This window comes from Simochromis diagramma, unplaced genomic scaffold, assembly GCF_900408965.1.
Source record: "Simochromis diagramma unplaced genomic scaffold, fSimDia1.1 OVJJ01000421.1, whole genome shotgun sequence".
Classification (NCBI taxonomy): domain Eukaryota; kingdom Metazoa; phylum Chordata; class Actinopteri; order Cichliformes; family Cichlidae; genus Simochromis; species Simochromis diagramma.
The window spans coordinates 1124885-1142037 of NW_024387250.1; the positions used below are offsets into that span (position 1 = coordinate 1124885).

The following is a 17153-nucleotide window of genomic DNA, read 5'->3' on the forward strand; positions in this document are numbered from 1 at the left end:
ATTTAAAAAGGCGAAAAAGCAGCCGCTAACACACCCAAACTACTGGGAAATGAGGCACGGACATGTGGGGACTAGAAGAGCAGTTTCTGATGCCGTCACTTGTTTTGAAAGGAAAAACGTCGTTTTATAGAAATTCGCGATGCTTTCAAGTACTCTTGGTACATGACTGAAGAGTACAGTAGCTCTAATAAGAAGTTTGTATAGGCTGCAGAATTACTATACATAATACCAAAGGCATTTATATTACTGTAAAGTTAGGCGATTTAAACACCCTGCTTGAAGTTGTGTGTTTTATACAACTTAAGTTTTTACGTGCTTTTGTTTTGTAAACAGCGGTGAAAGGGCAGACGAGATTCTCTTTTTGTGTGTGATGAAATAATGATCAACTTGTCTTTTCTTCTTTTTTAAAATTATTTTTTTAATCTTTTGCTAAACTGAATAACTATCACAAGGCCAAAGGTTGTAATGACACACTTTATATAAATGTGGCAGTTGGGTGCTATGTTTATGGTTAGCTTTGAAACATTGTCAACCGTATCTGAACTCTGATAGTTACTGAGTGAGCATATTAACATTAATTTGTCGAAATATGAACTTAGTAAGTTAACGTATGTCCAGAAATAGCCAATGTTCTGATGTGTCCCATCGCAGTGAACGCAGCACTGCTGTGTTCAGTCCCACAGTGTCCCGTCGGAGGACAACCATCAGTCTGAACTCGGGAGGGGGAAGCGCTAGGCTGTGCAAACTCCCAGGATTTACACTCTGCCATTTTGATCAGGACCGGGCCGACGTCGGAGTTCAGACGTGTCCATCAAAAAACAAACAAAAAAAACAAAGCAACAAAAAGTCATGGCCTGAATTAGTCACTGCTGCTGCTAAGTTTGTGAGTATGTTTTCCTTTTCGCTTGCACTCAGGGAGCTGTGTTTAGTTCAGGTCACGTTGTAAAAACCAAATAAACTGTTTTAGTGTACTCTTTTTTTTCTAAGTGTCGACCCGGTGTGCTGTCGTGTCGTCGCTCGGTCGAGAGTGACTGGCGCGTGTGGTGCTCACCTAAAAGTGCGCAAAGCCAGAGCACGATAAAAGTAAACTCAGGGTGACAACTTTACTCCTTCGAGCTCGTGCGTCAAAACAAAAGGCGCGGAGCTTTATCCCAGGATTGGGCCTCTCTGTCCGGGACGCGGGCCTGGCTCTGTTGTGGATGACAGCATGCTTGGTACTGTTTTGTGTGTCCAGTCTTGAGTTGCCATGGGACGAAAAGAAATGTTGTTTTCCAGCAACTAGTGTTTGTGTCTGGCAGCCAACTGACCGCGCGCTGGGTGTGACAATGAAACAGTGTATCAAATAAGTGTGATTTAACAGGAGGCATACAGTTTATCTGCGCATGTAGATGATATTAATAGGAAATGTGTAGCCTTTTTTTAATACAGGAAACTTTTAATAAGTATGGCTAAATGTGAGATTTTGTAACTTTTGCTGGACTGTAGCCACTTTAGCAGTGAAGAGACCAGTGCAAGAGTCATAAAGACAGTAAAGTAGCCCAATCATAGTCTACTAACATTAGATAACATCCTCTAGTAGCAATCAAAGCTGCTACAGCAGGAATGTTAAACTCATTTTACAAGTATTTTGATTACATGTAAATCTTCCCGTTTAATTTTGTTACATAAGTACAATTTATAAAAATAAATGCATTTAAAGGAATTTGGACAAGTGAAATGTACTTGGTAGAGGGATTTCCAACTCATTTTACAATGTAAGCCACATACAGCCCACTTTGATTTGAAGGGGAAAGAAACTGTTTAACTATACATTTAATCTCTGAGATATTTTAATGTAAGAATAAGAAGAGCAGTTTAAACAGGACATGCCAGATTGAGGGGAAAAAAATGCTGCTCTAGGTAATGAAAGGGATCTGTTAGCATGTCATTTTGGGCTTACGTGTAAGAAATGAAGGTGTAAAATTAAATAAAAGGTTTTGGTTGCTTTTGCTCAGAAAGTTTTTGTTAATCCACAGTATTTGTTTCCTTGTGGACTCACTGTGAAATTTCTATAGTAGATTGTGGGGGGGAGAATGGGTTTTTTCCTTTATTGAGTGGTTTATTCATTACTTAAGAGTAATGGAGGGGGTCATTATCAGTAGGAAAAGCTGTAAAACCAATGAAAATGCAGTTAAAAAAAAAAAGTTCAAAATGTATGCTGTCTTTTACATTTTCCAAAGCAGTTCAGTGGGATAGATTTGAGTCTTTTCCAGGCCAACTCTGGCCTGTGGGGCTTATGTTTGTCAACCCTGTTCTAGAGACTGCAGCTTAAACCCCCTGTGTACTAGAACTAATATCTATACATTTTAATTTATTCTATTTTTTTTTCATACTTTAAGCACAAGTTTATAATAGTTTATCCCTTCATTCCAGATGAAAGGAAAGCATAATTAAATGAGTAAACTACATCCACAAACATCCCCCCATTCATTCCTCCTCATTCTGTTCCCAGTCATGCTTGTCTGAACTGGAACAAATCTCCACAATAAATGTGGCAGGGAATCCCGGGATTAAAGTGTATAACTAACATAACGCCGATTCATTCAACGTGTGAGGAGACAAAAAGAGCTGCGGCACCCACACTCGCTCCTGTGCTTTGTGTTAATGGGAGCTCACTTTGCACACGATGCCACTGCTGCCACTGCTGCCACTGGAAATGGGTCATCACATTTTCAGCTCTGCACTAGTCCATGCTCTCATTGTGGTTACAATGGTAGCAGCCTGCCCTCTCATTTTAAAGTGTCTTATTTTGTTTATTTATATATACACGTTTTATTTCGAAGGAAAAATATTCCAGGCTGTGGTGTGAATGTACAGGAAGTGGCCAGAGAATCCAGCAGGAAAGTGTCTTCTTTAATCAGGAAGCATCTGTCTGCTGAGTTCAAGCCCTGGGGTGGGTGTGTGTGTGTGTGTGTGTGTGTGTGTGTGTGTGTGTGTGTGTGTGTGTTTTATTTTTTTTTCCAAATTCAGCAGTTTTATTGTTGAACCACAAGACTTTCCACTCAGTCATCATTTATCAGTAATTAACCATATAAGCAATACTATTTTCAGTTGTTTCATGGCTGTTCCCCTTTGTGGATTGCATGTTCTCATGCTCCATGCTTAATTTTTCCACTATCTGCCAGCTGATCTGTTAGCGCATGTATTCATCCTCCCATGCAGTTTTGAAAAAACCAATATCAAAATGCTCTGCACGACTGGCGCCTTTTAAAGCTTACATTTTCAGCAACTAGTGAGGCCAAATAGCTGTGGTTAAGCAGCATTAGACCTTGTTAATGTCCGTGAGGTGTGCAACTTTTTTTCTTTTTTTTTTTTTTGTTTGCCTACCCTTGGTTTAGCAAGCAATTTAAATAACTACAGTAATGATCAGTAATGATAAACTTGAGAAGCCGGATGGTCTTTGTTGGCTGTTTGTCATAACTGCAGGGCTGTAATTTAAATGCAAACCAACCTGTACAGGGAGCCTGACATTGCCCTGCAGAATTACAGGTCTTAACTTTGCATTGGTTTTTAGCTGGTAGAAATCTGATGAGGTCATCTTAAGTCTCGAAACAATAATAAGTCAGTGTAAATATCCTCATGGTAGTTCCGACTTGTTTTTGTTTTTAAAGTATATAATTAGTTTCATAAGGCTCTCTTAATCCCCAGTCTCTTTTCGCTGCGCTTTGGCAGTAATAAATAATCAGACCAATCCAAATTTATGACCTGTAGAACTAGTGGATTTTTGAAGTGTGATAAACTGACATTAAGATAATATTTGTTGTCAGTTCACACGAATACAGCAGCCTGCTATTTCCTGTGTGCAAAGCGGCTTGTCCCAGAGGAATGTGTGGAATGTATTCTTTTGTCCTCTGTTGATTTAGCAGAGTCTCATTTCTGCATTGCCTGCTGGAGAGCCCAGGAAGAGATGGCTGGCTTGGAAATGAGTTTGAAAGACTGTCAGTAACCCCCTGTGGAGATTTCCTCCTCCTCTGTGAATCGAAGCAGATGGATTCTATAAGTTGGCGAAACGGATGAGCTCGTGGAAACGTCTGCGTAAAACCTCGCAAACATCCTCTCATTAGAAAGATGTTCTTCACTGTTTGACTGAGCAGTTGTCAGTCCACTCCTCTGAATCAGAACACCCTCCCTTACTCACACACACACTTCCATGTTTATTTGTAGCAAGAGGAACTTTCCACTCCATGTCTCCTCCATGCAAGTCATGGCTGCGTCTTGGAGCGCGGAGGGAGCCTGTAATTGAGGCTTTCTGTCCCCCTTTTTTTATGGGAAGATGAAGCGTCTGTATTTTGTAAGGGGGCTTCACTGAGCCGGATATTACTGAGAGCTGAACTGCCAGCACATCAAAAGGCAGATTGTGATTGAGTAGCTGGAAAATTAACTGCGAGATCGTATAAAGATTAAAACATGTTTACTCTCTAACCGCTGGCAGATTAGCCTGAACGTCATTCCTGTTTAGCAATATCGCCATACTTTTTCAATATCTCATTCATATATTAAAATACCATCCACCATAAAGATGCCATGCACACTTTGTCCCTTTTTGAGGCCTCGTGTGGAACAAGATGAGCCCCAGTGTACCTGCTTCTCTCATCTGACCTCATGGTTTTTTAACGAGGCTGGACTTTTCTGCCATGGCTAACTTTTCTCCCACGCAATTTGGAGCACGCTGGCTTTGAAATATTTAGACAGCACAGCAGGTCTAAAATACACCTTTTTACATTGCAGCAGCTTTGAACTGCCACATCTCTGAAGTCTTTTGCTTTATCCTCTATGCATTTAAAAAAAATTCTGAGCTACAGAGAGAGAGATTCTAAAAATCCTTTGAGAAACTGCGATGCAGTGTTTGGTTTGCATCGACAGCTTTCCAAAGTCTTGCTATTTTGACTAAGAAGAACAGATTTCTTCACCCATTTCTCAGGCTGACACTTTGTATTGGGATATTGTTAGAAGAATAAAGACTGTATCATTTCTTGTATTGCTTGCACAACTGATCTAAATGAAGGAGGTGGTCTATGTGTGAGAGTGAGTGAGTTTATTAAAGTTTCATAAACATGCATGAAATCCCTGTTATAATTACCGGTGTAAAGACGAATCTGTCAGTGCAAGAATTCCCTGCAGTCTCCTGTCACCATTCCTTTAACCCTCATCTTTATAGCTAAAAGATAAAACTCTGGGAATGAGTCTTCATGTTCTATGATGGAATTACTTCTGAGAGTTTTCAGTTAATAAATGTCTATAAAAAAAAATAAATCTGTGGTGTGAGAAACTCGACTCCCTCTTCGCCAACACTGGGCTGCAGAATGCTTATTCAGCTGTCACGTCAGCGAACCTTAGGTAATTGTAATGGAGAAAACAGAAATGAACTTGTTCCGGGTCAGGTGTTGATTAAGCTTTAATGGAGTACTTTGAAGACATGTTTTATTTATGTCCTCGAGGGCTCTCTCTTGTACCGATAGCAAAGGTTTCAGTTGTTCGTGCTTTGAGATGGGAGCTGACTTTAGAGATTTGATCTAAATTAGTTTTACATTTGAACTTGGGTCAATAGTGTCTCATTCTTCTCTTTTTCTTCTAACAGAGAAGAAGACTTTTGAATTCGGGGACAGTTAATCCAACAAAGGAGGAGCTGTCGTTTTGAACCGGTCTGCAGACCTCTTTGGCCATGTGCTCCACAAATCACTCAAACTGGGTCACGTTTGAAGATGACAGCACACCGCTATCGTCACCTCAGAAGCCTCTGCAGTCCCCAGGACTTATCAAAGCATCAGTGCCGCGTCCCAACGGCCTGAAATTAGTGCTTCCACCAATCAAAGATACTTCCTGGAGCTTTAGTAGTTCCCTGGAATCGCCTCAAAGTCACTCAAGTCTTAGCAGAAGTTCCTGTGTACCATGTAGCACACCGTTTAGCACTCCTGAAGGTGGGGTTCCTAGCAGCGCGTCACCATTTTACTCCAAAACATGGGACAAGAAGGACTTCTCAAAGAGTTTTTCCAGCCCAGTTACCACCTCTGTTTTCTCTCCTGCACCACAGGCCCTGAATCAAACATCAGATGGGCCAAGCCCTTTCCCTTCTTTCAAGGGTAATTCAGGACACTTTAACCCGTTCTGGGATGGACCTAGACTAAATACGGATGCGGGTAGCTCCTCCTCAGACTCTGAATCGGACAACAGCCTTCCACGTTTCTTTATACGGACCAAAGATGGCAGTGAGCCTCAGCGTGACCAGCTTTCCTTCTCTGTTGTTTGCAACAAACTGGAAGGCCTACATACAAAAACCGACAGCCAGACAGAGACAGACAAAGAAGGGCAGAGGCGGCTAAGTTGCAAAAGTGAGGTGTTAAGTGAAGGTACATCTCAGTTTGCACCTCGCGGTTTGTTTCGTAGTCAGAAGAGAGACGGTTGGTCTATCATGCTCAGGATTCCTGAAAAAAAGAACCGCATGTCCTCGCGTCAGTGGGGACCGATCTATCTCCGCTTGTTGCCGGGAGGTGTGCTACAGATGTTCTATGAGAAAGGGCTTGAGAAGCCATTCAAAGAATTTCAGCTTCTCCCTCACTGCAGGCTCTCGGATCTTAAACTGGAAAGCTACAGCGAGCCACGCAAAGTCCTCACAGTCAAGGTGGAACATTTCTCCTACACAGAAAAGAAGCGCTTTCACCCAAAGTTCGAGGTTAGTCACGAAGCTGAGGTAGAGCAGCTCCTCAAGTTTGGCTCCACAGTGCACGATGAGATCGAGGACCTGGTGGTCTCCATGGAGGAGGAGATCTTCAAACTGAGTGTCCCCCACCAGCAGAGGCGGCACTACGAGGAACAGGAGCTGTCGCTGCAGATCACCGATCACATCTGGATACAGCTAGATAAGTGTGGGGGCGTAATGGAGCAAACAGCCTTCACCCAGATTCACTGTCTTGCTTTTCTGAACGGACTAGGAGACTGTTTTCTTGCCCTTAATGACCTCGGGTTGCTGCACTTTGACTCCAGCTATGGCTCAGAGGAGGGCAGTGAACTGTGGATGGAGATTGCAGGCTACCATTTCCACAAATGCGTGAACGAGACGGAGTTTCAGAGGTCGCGACTGATCAAGTTTTTGCCTCCTGATGCATGCAGAGTGGAGCTGATGCGCTACAAAACAAGGGTCCTAGGTTGCACTGAAATTCCCTTCTCAATCAAAGCTACGGTAACGGTCCAAGGTGCCTACGTGGAGCTCCAGGCCTTTCTCAACATGTCAACCACATTCCTTTCTTGCATGAGGGAGTCTGACACTCACTACCCGCTGTGTGAGAATGTTGTGATCCGCGTTCCGGTGCCAGGCGACTGGGTCAAAGTGACACAGACTGTGGCCTTACTGCGACAGAGGTCTTTAAAGGCCCGCATGAACAGAAATGCCTGCTTGGGCTCAGTCACCGCTGCAGATTCACAGCCTGTCATGCAGGTGTCGATCGGCACCGTCAAGTACGAGAATGTATATTCGGCGATCGTGTGGAGGATCGACAGACTGCCTGCAAAGAATATGGGTAACGCTTATGACAGGTCAAAAAGGAACCTGTTGCACTTTTCCAGCTGTATATAGTTTTAAGCTCTCTCAATTTGGATAGTTTTCTGTGATTACATGCTTCATTGGTGCAAAGTCTGAAACATGCTGTTTCCGACCCTTTTTAGCTAGCTTTCTTATGATTGGCTGCTCCTTGTAAACAGAAGGTTTGAACAGCAGCTTTAACTTTAATGTCCACAGCCAGGGCTCTGTGAGACAAGAGACATGACACCAGTTAAAAAGAGTATTTGGTGCAGTCTGAAGCTTTACACATACATTGACCTCATTATTTGAAAGTGTAGCCATGTTTAATCTGAGACTACTGTAACAGTACATAAGTGACAGAAATAATGAGGAGCATGATAGGTCCCCCTTAACATTTAGCCTTACACATCCTTTTCTCATACTGCTTTTTACTCTTGCCTCCTTCTGCCTATGCACAGTATGTTTGTCGTGCTGTGATGTACGACGACAACTACAAGTGACCTTTCTTTCCTGCTTTGCAGCCTTGGATCATCCCCACTCATTTTCCTGCAAACTGGAGCTAGGATCTGATCAGGAGATCCCAAATGACTGGTACCCTTTTGTCACGATGGAATGTGAAATTGTGGGCGCGGTTGTGTCACAGACCAGGGTTAAATCCTTGGGCACTGTGAATGACATCCAGCCGCAGAAACATGTGACGAGTTGGACGCGCTATCACTGTCAGGTGAGATGCTTCAACGGAAAAATATCTTCATCTGTGCTTAATTGTGGATAGATTTTTTTTTTTTTTTTTAATTTATTGGAACTAACTTTTCTTTCTTTCTTTTCTTAGGTGGAAGTGGAAAAGAAATGGATTGAAACAGAGTCACAGAGGCAGTCTGGCTGTATGACGCAATGATGAATAAAGACACTTAGTAGAGGAAGTTATTCCTTTGGTCTAAAATGATTTTCAAAATCTTCTTAAAGGTGAAGGGATATTAAAAATAACAGGGTGAAGCGAGACTTTCTGCTTATATCTGGTTTTAGAATTCATAAAATCATGCAACTTGGTAGCATTTCTGATGGAGGTTCTATGATTTTTATATCCTTTAACTGAGACTGAACTTGTTTAGCCCTAATAAACAATTTAACACAGTCCTTATACCTAGCACTTTACATTTAATAGATTTATAAATTGTATGAGATTTACAGCTTATACGATTATGCTTGCATCTGCAATATCTGCACTGTCCTCCAGAATGATCAACATCAATTAATAAATGCACGCCAAACACGTTGTGTAATATAAGCAACTTAAGTAATGGCCTTTTGAGATCATTACTTTAGAGAGAGGTTAAATATCAACCGATGCTACGGGTGGTGCTACTGTGTTGTCCATCTATATTTAAAGTTGGCACACTTTGAATTTTTTTTTATTTGTACAAAATCTTTGTGGAAATGGCACGAAAATGTTGGATTGTTGTGTTTAAAGAATGGTGATGTTTAGGTAACATCACAACATATATTGGGTACTGATAATATATAAAGTGAGATTTCTTTTTGTCTCAAGCAACAAAAGTATTGTTTATCTTGAGCGGACCCTTTGACTTTATACTGAGGTTGTGTTGGAGGACTGTAATTTTATTTAAACAAATCAATTCTGTATCTTTCTGCTCTCTGGGTTGTGAATCGGGTTTATATATGATAATAAAAAAAGGGGGTGAAGGGCCATTCTGAACAACGTGTTTATTGATAACTTTTATGTATGAAGTACCTGGCTTAAGCTGGATATTATATACATCAAAAGTAAAAAAGAAAAAGCAATTAAACCAGAATGAGTCATGGTAGTACTTCTTTCACAGCTGTTATCTCGCACTCGTTTTTTCTCCACACTTGGTAATTTACTCAACACGGGGGCAGAGCCGTTATAAACCTGCACCTCACTAAGATTCAAAACAGTGTGAAAATTAAATGCTTCCCATCAATGCAGGCTTTTGCTGAGACGTATGATTTGTAGGGCATGATAAACTGCTGCAGGCAGCTGCATGAAGTTGCTCAGAACGCCAGTACAGACAGAGAGAAGTCAGTAAGTTTCAGTATTGTTTCACTACACTGCTGGTGTTTTATTGTGCAGTATGTTTTATAAGGGCATCTGTGTTTATGAGTCATTCTCAACCAATGCCTCAACATGCAATCTATTAAGTCTCTCCCTCTTTAAAAGAAAACGTGTTCTTCTTAAATCTGTAAAATGAGTTTTACTGCCCTTCAGCAACACTTAAAGTCCAGTTATGATTTTTTTTTTTTTTTTTTTACAAATTTTGTCACTGACAATCATAACTCTTAAGTATAGTCTTAAAATATACACTCTCTTTGTTAGGTACAATTGTTCAACTCCTTAATCCAAATGTCTAAGCCAATCGCATGACAGCAACTCCACGTGCTGAGGCATGTTCACACTAAGCAAGGTGATTTATGTGACTTTGAATGTGGTACGGTTGTTGGTGCCAGACGAGCTGCTCTGAATAGTTCACAAACCGCTGATCTAGTGAGATTTTTCTATAAAACCATCTCTGGAGTTCATAGAAAATGGTCTAAAAAAGTGAGTGGCAGTTCCCTGGGTCAATATGGTTTGTTGATACCACAGGTCAAGGAAGAATTGGCCCATTCTTTGATAAGAAAGCAACAGCATCTAAATTAACGACTATTTACAACCAAGATGTGCAGAAGAATGGTGAATGGACTGGATCTTAAACTGTGCTTTTCTACTTTGCCTGTGCTTCAAAGCACTTTATATTATCCACCCATTTTATTAAGCTCATTCACATGTTGATGAACATGTGGAGAACAACTTGGGCTTAAGTATCTCACACTGGATCAGCCACAGATCAAACTACCAAGCTCCTTGCAATTAGTGGATGACCGCAGAAGACCATTCCAGGTACTACTCCTGTCAGCTACGGACAGGAAGTTGAGAGTGCAATTTTCACAGGTTCAACAGAAGATTGGAAAAACTTTGCATGGTCTGAGGAGTCTGCATGGGTGCGGAGGAGGTGTTTGTGGTGTCATGGTATGTTTTGTTTTCATTGGCACACTTTGGATCCCTTAGTACCAACTGAGCATTGTTTAACAGTCACAACACGGCCTGCCTGAATAGAGATTTTCCACTGAATAAATCCAGTCTCAAGTTTAAATTACCCCATACTTTCTTTGTCTAAGGTAAAAAAAAAAATAAAAAAATAAAAAAAGCTCATCGGAGAGCTAATGCAGCACTGCCTCATATCAATGTGGAAACAGGGCCTTTATTTTCTTCCAGTTCAGGTGAGGGCTCTATGTGAGTCCACAGTAGCTTTGTAGTGAAGTGACAGCTAAACCGCCTGTTTACTTCCAGCAACTGCAGTATCCACAAGGGTGTCTCGTGTTGCTGCTTTTCAGCTGCATCGCTCTCATCCTCATCAGAGCTGTCAACCAACAGTGTTGAAAGAGTCCCAGCATCGCCAAAACAGACAACTTGCAAGAAGCAGGGGTCACGGCTCCCGCTGCTGCTCTGAATCTATTGAACACCAAGTTCAAACAGTGTTTTGTAAAGGGTGGAATATTTTTAACTACCGGCATTGTGCACTCCTGGGATCAGGAAAAGTGCACTGATTTCCCAGCACTGTGCCAGCTGTGTAACTTTTCCACTGAAAGTAACCAGGAAACTAGAGAAAGAAGAGGTTATTAGTGCTGGACAGGGATATTTAAGGGACTGCTGACAAGTTAAGTCACCTCTCCCATTTAATCTTAGATCACAAGGCTTGTGTGCTCAGATTTTAGAGTTGTTGCCATAAAACACGCTATTTGAGGTCCAGCAGCCACCAGCCCCTCAACCCAAACCTCCACTGAAATAAACCTCTAATATGACAAGTGCACTTAGGAAGCCCTGAACCTTCATCTTGTTTGAAGCAAGAACCTGAAATCATATTTTAAATCAATCACTTTCCCCTCCTGGGAAAAACAAAAAAGAAACCTCACGTGCTAACGCACCTGTCTGCGCGCCTGATGCTGATTGCGGTCACCTGCGCGTGTATGCCTCGTGTAAAACAATGCGACTTAATCACAGTTAATTGTCTATTATGTTTCCAAATGGGTAGAAGTCTAGTGTGAAAGTTCCCCAGTCATTCTCCAAGGATGCTGACCGACACAGGCCCAGTGGTAAGAAACGGAAACGTTTTAGTTAATCGGGTCGAACTGATCGCGAACTGCGAGTTAGATTAATGCGCTCAACAAACAAAAGGCAGTAAGATCAGCTAGGTTTTTGTCCAATAAGAAGCCTGCTCATAATATTGTTTTACTTGACTATATCTGCAGGGATGCTCAGTAAGATGTGCAATAGTGCGTTTGTTATGGCAGATGGCAGATTTATCTCGCCTGTTTATGTCACCCGGATTGAAGAGTGGCGTTGATATGCTTAGAAAACCACCTCGGGTCTATATGTTCCAGCACTGAGGCACAGAAAACAGTGTTTAAATCGCTTTTGACTTGTTATGAAAACATCCATAACTAGTTTCTGTGAAGGATTTTTAACCACCGACACCTTCTGACTTGCTCTTTCGTAAACAACTTCAGGCCAAGCTCTACTTGTCCATAATCGATGACGTGATTGACAGCGTGAGAGAGCTCTTCTTGGATGAAGGAGTTGAAGACCGCGTCCTGGATGATTTAAGACATGTGAGTTTAAATAACCCTGCACTACTACTGCTATTTATTATTTCCTAAAAGCATAAATATAATGCACTCTTGACTCAAGTTGTCAGTGACAGCAAAGTTAATCCATCTAGTGAGGGAGTGTGCACCATACCTGGAAGACATACTGCTGTGTCTTCTGCTGTTCAGCTCTGGGAGTCAAAAGTGATGCAGTCAAAAGCAATGGAAGGCTTAAGGAAAAACACCAACCCATCCAACTTTGTGCTCCAGCTTCCTGCCAGCTACACTCAGAGTGATCAAGAGCTCACAGGTAAGCTTAAATTGCTCACCAACAAAAGAAGCACCTTCACTCTTCTTGTAATTAATACAGCTGCAAGCTTTGTGCCTTGAATATTACGGGGGGGATCTTAAATGAAGACAAAGGTCAATAAATTTAATTTGAATGGCTTTTTGTACTAATATGTACACAATAGCCAAAATTACTCACTTTTTTGGTAATATTTCTTTCAGCCTCAGTTGTCATCCCTGGAAATCAGAATATCCGCAGCTTCCCGGTCAAGGCAAGTGTGATTGAGATTTACATCACCTCCATAACGTGTAATAATTACTTGCATGAGGGATGCACATGACTTGAAAGGCACTCAGAAAGGCAGTCCTCCAAGGTCTTTTCTTGCACCATGAAAGAAGGCAATCATACTGGGACCAATATTTAGTTTGTTCTTCCGCTGCCTATCTCCACCTTTTATAACATGATTCTGCAGACACACCCTAAAATATTTTTAGTTTGACAGCCTCTGAATATAGTTTTCTCATTTGGATGACATGTTTGGTGTTTCATAGTAAAGTTCTATTAATGCAATGTATCTAAATTGTAATGATTGAATTGTTGTTTTTCTTAAGCTGAATTCTTTGATTTTATGTCTAAATTTGAAAACCAAAAAAACCCTTCTCATTAGTTATCACAGTTCCTCTTTTCGAGTATTGAAATGATTTCCACTCCACTGACAAATTCTCAGAAAAGTCCAAGGAACTCGGTAAAGATCTAAAAAAGAGAACTGTAGATTTACACAAGATGGGGAAAGTCTGAAGGTCTCCTGGAGCTGTTTCTCAACAACCTCAGATTCCAAGATCATCAGTTCAAACAACTGTACACAAATACAAGTTACCTGGATGCATCACCACTTTTCCAAGGCCTGAAAGAAGACCCAAACTGTCACAGTCAGATAGGAAGAACTCCATGTGAGCTGTCAAGCGTGGTGGTATCATGCTCTGGGACTGTTTTGCTGGACCCTGCGTGTGACCCTGCTGTTCAATCATCTAACCTGGAAAGTTCATAGAAATCACTGAAAGCCCTGAATTGCTATATTTATGCCCATGATGAGTGTTGGTAAACTTTTGACCACAACTGCAGGTGGTTTTATAATGAGGCAAACCTCAGTATTCGTTAGTTACTTCAAGAGATAAGACTGTGTATAATTATTAAGTCTATATTTTGGAGGTGATTGTACAAAAGCTGCTATTTAATATACTTAGTCTTGCATTTTCCGCACAACATAATGTTTTATTTCAGAACAATTCAGAGACACTTGCTACCTTTTCCCTCCCTGCTGGATTGGCTTACCCCGTGCAGATACCAGCAGGAGTCACTCTACAAACAGCCTCTGGTATGGAATGACTTTACAGCTTAAATCAGTTTTTATTTCCAGCCTGGCCAGGCTTCTCAAAATAACATTTCACTCTTTTGTGTCACCTCACTAAGGTCAACTTTACAAGGTCAATGTTCCTGTTGTGGTTACGCAGGCCCCAGTGGGTCAGCAGCCTGCAACCCAAGCCATGCAGAAAGTCACTGAATGGAGGGAGGCTTCTGCCCCCCAGCCCACTGCAATCCCACCAAATCCTATTGCTCCCCACGAGGTAGAAACATCCTCTGTTCCAGCTCAGTCTGTCACACAGCCAAAGACCATTTTACCCTCCAGTAAGGAGGGCAGCCTTCCCCTGCAGTCTACAGAGCCAGATTTCCCACAGGAAGAAAATGAGCCAAATCCACAACCCAACCTCAGCACGACCGCCTCACCTTGCACTCAGTTATTAGACTACCAGATCAGAAGAGAGGAGGCTCTGGCACAGATGGCTCAGAGCAGAGACATTGATGACATCCTGAAAGAAGTTATTGAGGAGGAGAGAGAAAAAGCAGAAAGGGCAAGGAAGCTAGCTCCTGTGCAGTCTGACAGCCAGTCTGAAGCGACTCTTGGGGTAATTTGGAAAGAATTCTCAGTCTAATATAGCAAATATCACTTTAAGGCATAGAAAAGATCAGGTCATTGAAGTGTGGATGTGTATTGTCTAAAGAGTAGTTCTACATTTTGGGAAATGCACTCATCACTCTGTATGCTGGATAAGGCATATAGGCTTGACTACAGCTGCAGCTTTATGCTGTTTTTATGTAACATTTAATGGGCTGGCACAAAGTACTGCCACATGAAATCAAAAAGGGGGAATGTGTACAAAATATCAGACTCTTAGGAGCACTTTAAGTGATTTAATAAAGTGGTGAAAAGTTTATAAGATATAGCTGTTTATAAGCTGGAGAGGGCTGTAACAGTTGTAGTATTTAGGATGCTTGACCCACAAGAGAGACTCAAAAAAATGTTTTTCTGGTAGATCTGATCAATATTTTTGAACTTTTAAAAGACATTTTTGGAGTGCCATTTTCCTTAATTTGAAATGATGGTTTACCTTGTATTTTAACATCTGGATTCGGGTAGCATCAAGTTTATCAGCCTCTCCCCAAAGCTTCTAAATCATCAACGTAGTCTGCATTCGTATCTTAAATTCCTTAGCGGTACAAACAGATTGCTGTGCTGTCAATTTGAGACATTTTATGTTTCTGATATTAAATTACTGAAGCAATAGTCATTTTATTAGGACAGTTGCTCCCTTTTATAAGCTTGATTTCTCTGAATTCATAACTGATGTTTCTTCTTGCAATTCATGCTCAGTTGGATCTGGACTACAGCTACAGCCAGTTCTCAGACATCGTTCAGCTCGATGGGCCTGCAGGCAACTCTGACCTCGAGGAGGAAAAGGAGGTTCCCCTGGAAGAGAATGACTTTCTGGGTATAATCAATGCAGAGGCCATGAAGGCCCTGCAGGAAGGAAATGAAAGCAGTGATGGCAACAGCATCTCCTCCAGCAGCGACGGTGAAGGTGCAGATGAACTCGCTAACATAGAGGAGGAGGTGAGAGAGTGAGTTTGAAATGCATTTTCATGAGTCATGGCTTATTTCTTTCCATTAAAAGAAAACTTTCTTTGGAGAGCTCCAGTAGATTCATGCATTTCTCCCTAAAATTACATTTTTCAGTTATATTTTTGCAGGTGGTTTTCCGAAGAGCATATCTTGATTGCATAACTTGATTATTTGTTTCCTCCATTGCGCACTCTGTTGATTAGGACCCTCTGAATTCAGGTGACGATGTGATTGAGCAAGACATCCCAGACCTTTTTGACACTGACAATGTCATTGTTTGCCAGTATGACAAAGTAAGAACTGCTGTCTTTTTATTAGCCATTATTTTCACCTCATCAAAGCCCAGTGCTGAATTTTAACTGAATATTGTACTCACTGCTTTTGCATTTGCAGATTCACCGCAGTAAGAACCGTTGGAAGTTTCACCTGAAGGACGGAGTGATGTGCTACGGCGGCAGGGACTACGTGTTTTCGAAAGCAGTTGGGGAAGCAGAGTGGTAATGAACCTTAGTCCCTCTGAACAGATCAGGGAAAGAGAAACTATCATTTAAAAATGAATTTAAAATTCTTAGTTGTAGTAATGTGGCTCACAGAGCAGTTTGTGACTACTGTGCCAGATTGGTGATAATCATCAGAGCAATGCTACAAGTCACTTATATCATCCAGTTGTATAAAGCATTCCTTATAAATACTGTTTACTGAGTCAAACAGCATGGATTTATGTTGTATTGCACTTTGTGAAAATATTCTTTACAAGCAGAGTAAACCTTTTTATTTGACCTCCAATGATTGTTTGAGGATAACAAACGTGCTGTTTGATTTTCAAACATTGTCACGTCTCTTTAATTATGCTCCAAATATACTGACCTGTACTGTTGTGCTGCGTTTATTGAGCCCTCTTCTTTCTGCGAAAACCACTTCAAAGCCTGTGACACATTTTTTTAATTATTATTTTTAAGCAATTGTATTTTTTATTTTATTTATTTATTTTTTTATTTAATTAATAACAACAGATTATGTACAACAAGATGAGGAAACAGAATTTTGGAAGACTGTGTTTTTGTTTTCTTTTTTCAGACTCAGAGAAAAGATTGCTCATAGGCATATATTACAAAGCCCATGCTCTTACAATCTAACATGAAGTGGTTAAAATTCACAGTAGTGGTTAAAAAAAAGACAAGTCCAGTATTTATTTATTTTCTTTCTTTTTAAATCATGTAAAATATCAGAAAGAAATACAAAGTGGAAAAAATATACAGGAAAGTTTGCAATGATTATAACAAAAACACATTTGTGTACCATTGATTCAGTCATAAAAGCCAGATTAAGAAACATATTCAAGTTTTCTTAAAACATGAACAGAAAAGGTGATCTGACATTTAATATTCTTGACTAGTAGGCGTATAACAGTTGTTGCTAAATCAAGAAAAAATGAAAAAGATTTTAGGAAAGCACACATTTTTCACATGATTTAAACAATTGTAAAATAATTTTACGTATTAACCTCCTAGGACCTGGCGTCCACATATGTGGACATCACATTTTGGGTTATTTAGATCAAATTACTGAATTTTGCTCTACAGGGGCCTGATATCCACTTACGAGGACATTATACTGCTACTGTTCTATCGAAATTTTAAACAAATATCCTCATATTTGGCTCTTTTCTTAAAAACAAAAATAAGGTT

At 40.8% G+C, this 17153-nt stretch overlaps 1 protein-coding gene across 1 annotated transcript; it reads left to right on the forward strand.

The window, feature by feature from the left end:
* Positions 1–650: 650 nt before the first annotated feature.
* Positions 651–17136, forward strand: LOC120715168 (stonin-1). The gene is made up of 11 exons (XM_040002016.1): positions 651–883; positions 5618–7553; positions 8077–8279; positions 12140–12241; positions 12407–12527; positions 12728–12777; positions 13788–13881; positions 13977–14470; positions 15217–15456; positions 15669–15758; positions 15859–17136. The coding sequence occupies exons 2-11, from the start codon at positions 5702–5704 to the stop codon at positions 15964–15966; spliced, it is 3354 nt and encodes a 1117-aa protein (XP_039857950.1). The 5' UTR covers positions 651–883; positions 5618–5701; the 3' UTR covers positions 15967–17136.
* Positions 17137–17153: the final 17 nt, after the last annotated feature.

What these genes read in the sequence shown, in the direction of transcription:
- LOC120715168 (XM_040002016.1), top strand. Translation starts at nt 5,702, where the DNA reads ATGTGCTCCACAAATCACTCAAACTGGGTCACGTTTGAAGATGACAGC. An exon ending in TCCGCAGCTTCCCGGTCAAG is followed by an intron (nt 12,778 to 13,787) that starts GCAAGTGTGATT and finishes GTTTTATTTCAG; the next exon opens with AACAATTCAGAGACACTTGC. An exon ending in TCGCTAACATAGAGGAGGAG is followed by an intron (nt 15,457 to 15,668) that starts GTGAGAGAGTGA and finishes TCTGTTGATTAG; the next exon opens with GACCCTCTGAATTCAGGTGA.